Here is a 1519-nt window from a genome sequence, read left to right as displayed (position 1 = left end):
AGGATGACCCGGGACACCATTCTACGCCTTGGATGGGAAACACTTTTACATCTATCATACTCGCCGGGCATTGCAACGTCTAATTATTACCTGTTCAATTCCTTGGACAATCACGTTAGAGGATGCCAGTTCAAATCCCTAGTAGAGATGCAAAATGCACTCGATAACTTCTTCGCTACACTGCTTACGAAGTTCTACCTCAATTTAATCCATGGCCTTCCAGAATGTTGGCAGATGGTCATCGATGCTGATGGGGACTATTTTTGATCTTTCAGGTACGTTTTAGGTGACATATTGATATCCGAATGTGCTGGGTGAAAAAGCGACAGAACTTCCTTAGTTACTTTCATATTTAGAAACATTTTTTATATAAATACCGACCCTTAACTTGATAACCTGTAGCTTCCTCTTCTTCTGTTGGCTAAGGAAATTCCTCTTCATTGACTTACTTTGTGATTCCTCCTGTGTGTGTGTATTGTCTTATCAGTTGGATGCTTGACTTCATTTTCTGTGCGGGCCTTCCACCTGTGTGTAAATAATTCTTCTAGTAATATGCTTAAGTTTAAGGTAGATAGTTACACACATTTCACATCCATTTATATGTAACAATAAATATAGAAAACAAATATTTTATTTATAGTATCTATTAGTAGCTGTATTCTATATAATTCCCTTCTCGTTTTGTAACATAAACTTCCAAAAATAGTTTTTTGGTTTTCTTTTATGCAAAGTACTCAATAAGTTTTTGTTTTTTTTTTTCATAAGATGTTGATTGAGCAACCTTTTTCTCTATAACTAATGTTGCCAAATCTGAGAGCCTTTCCTGTCCCATGGATGAACGTAAGTATGTTTTAATAAGTTTTAGTTTGCTGAAACTTCTTTCACGAGTTGCCGCACTGCATGGAAGGATAAGAAAACTTCTAAAAGCCACTGAGGCGTTTGGACAGACACTTTGAAGGCCAGTTTCGGTAATCATGTCGAGTATGTTCTTTGAGGTGGACTTCTTGAGGTCCAGCAAGAATACAAGTCCCTGGTCATTAAGACTCTCAATTTTTACACATAATTCTACAGCATTCAAATCGTCTTGGTATTTCAAAGCGAGATCCGCGCACAAATTTTTCAGGTCTTCCGAAGACTTTTCACACAATGAATTTCCTCTGAGGAAGCTGAAGTTCTTGCTTACTTCTTTGAGCCTGTCCATTGTATTAAAGAGTTCTTCCATTAAGAGGTCAAGAATTCTGAAGAAAGATTGTCTAAGGCGATCCTCTTCAGTAAAAAGTTTTGCTTCATCCTCTCCCGACATTCTGTTCTTCTTCAAGATACACTTTTCTCTGAACTGATCTTCCACATCTACTAAATTAATAGTAACCTTCGCTTCCCACAGCCATCTGTCAAATCCATAATTTTGAACCTGGAGATTGTGTTCAAAAGATCAGATAACAAATCAAGAGACATTTCATGCAAAACTGAGTCCCAAAATACTGAATTAATTACAAATTTCAGATTTTTGATTGATTCC

At 36.8% G+C, this 1519-nt stretch overlaps 1 protein-coding gene across 1 annotated transcript; it reads right to left on the bottom strand.

Moving 5' to 3' along the window:
- Positions 1-721: 721 nt before the first annotated feature.
- On the bottom strand, positions 722-1303 carry LOC145692158 (uncharacterized). Its single transcript, XM_081767457.1, has one exon. It carries the CDS (start codon positions 1301-1303, stop codon positions 722-724), a length of 582 nt encoding a protein of 193 aa, XP_081623583.1.
- Positions 1304-1519: the final 216 nt, after the last annotated feature.

The sequence above is a fragment of the Thermobia domestica genome, chromosome 8 (assembly GCF_964235325.1).
Source record: "Thermobia domestica chromosome 8, izTheDome1.hap1.1, whole genome shotgun sequence".
Classification (NCBI taxonomy): domain Eukaryota; kingdom Metazoa; phylum Arthropoda; class Insecta; order Zygentoma; family Lepismatidae; genus Thermobia; species Thermobia domestica.
Note: the sequence above shows the minus strand (reverse complement) of the source record. Positions and strands in the feature narration are given on the sequence as shown.

What these genes read in the sequence shown, in the direction of transcription:
- LOC145692158 (XM_081767457.1), bottom strand. Translation starts at nt 1,303, where the DNA reads ATGTCGGGAGAGGATGAAGCAAAACTTTTTACTGAAGAGGATCGCCTT.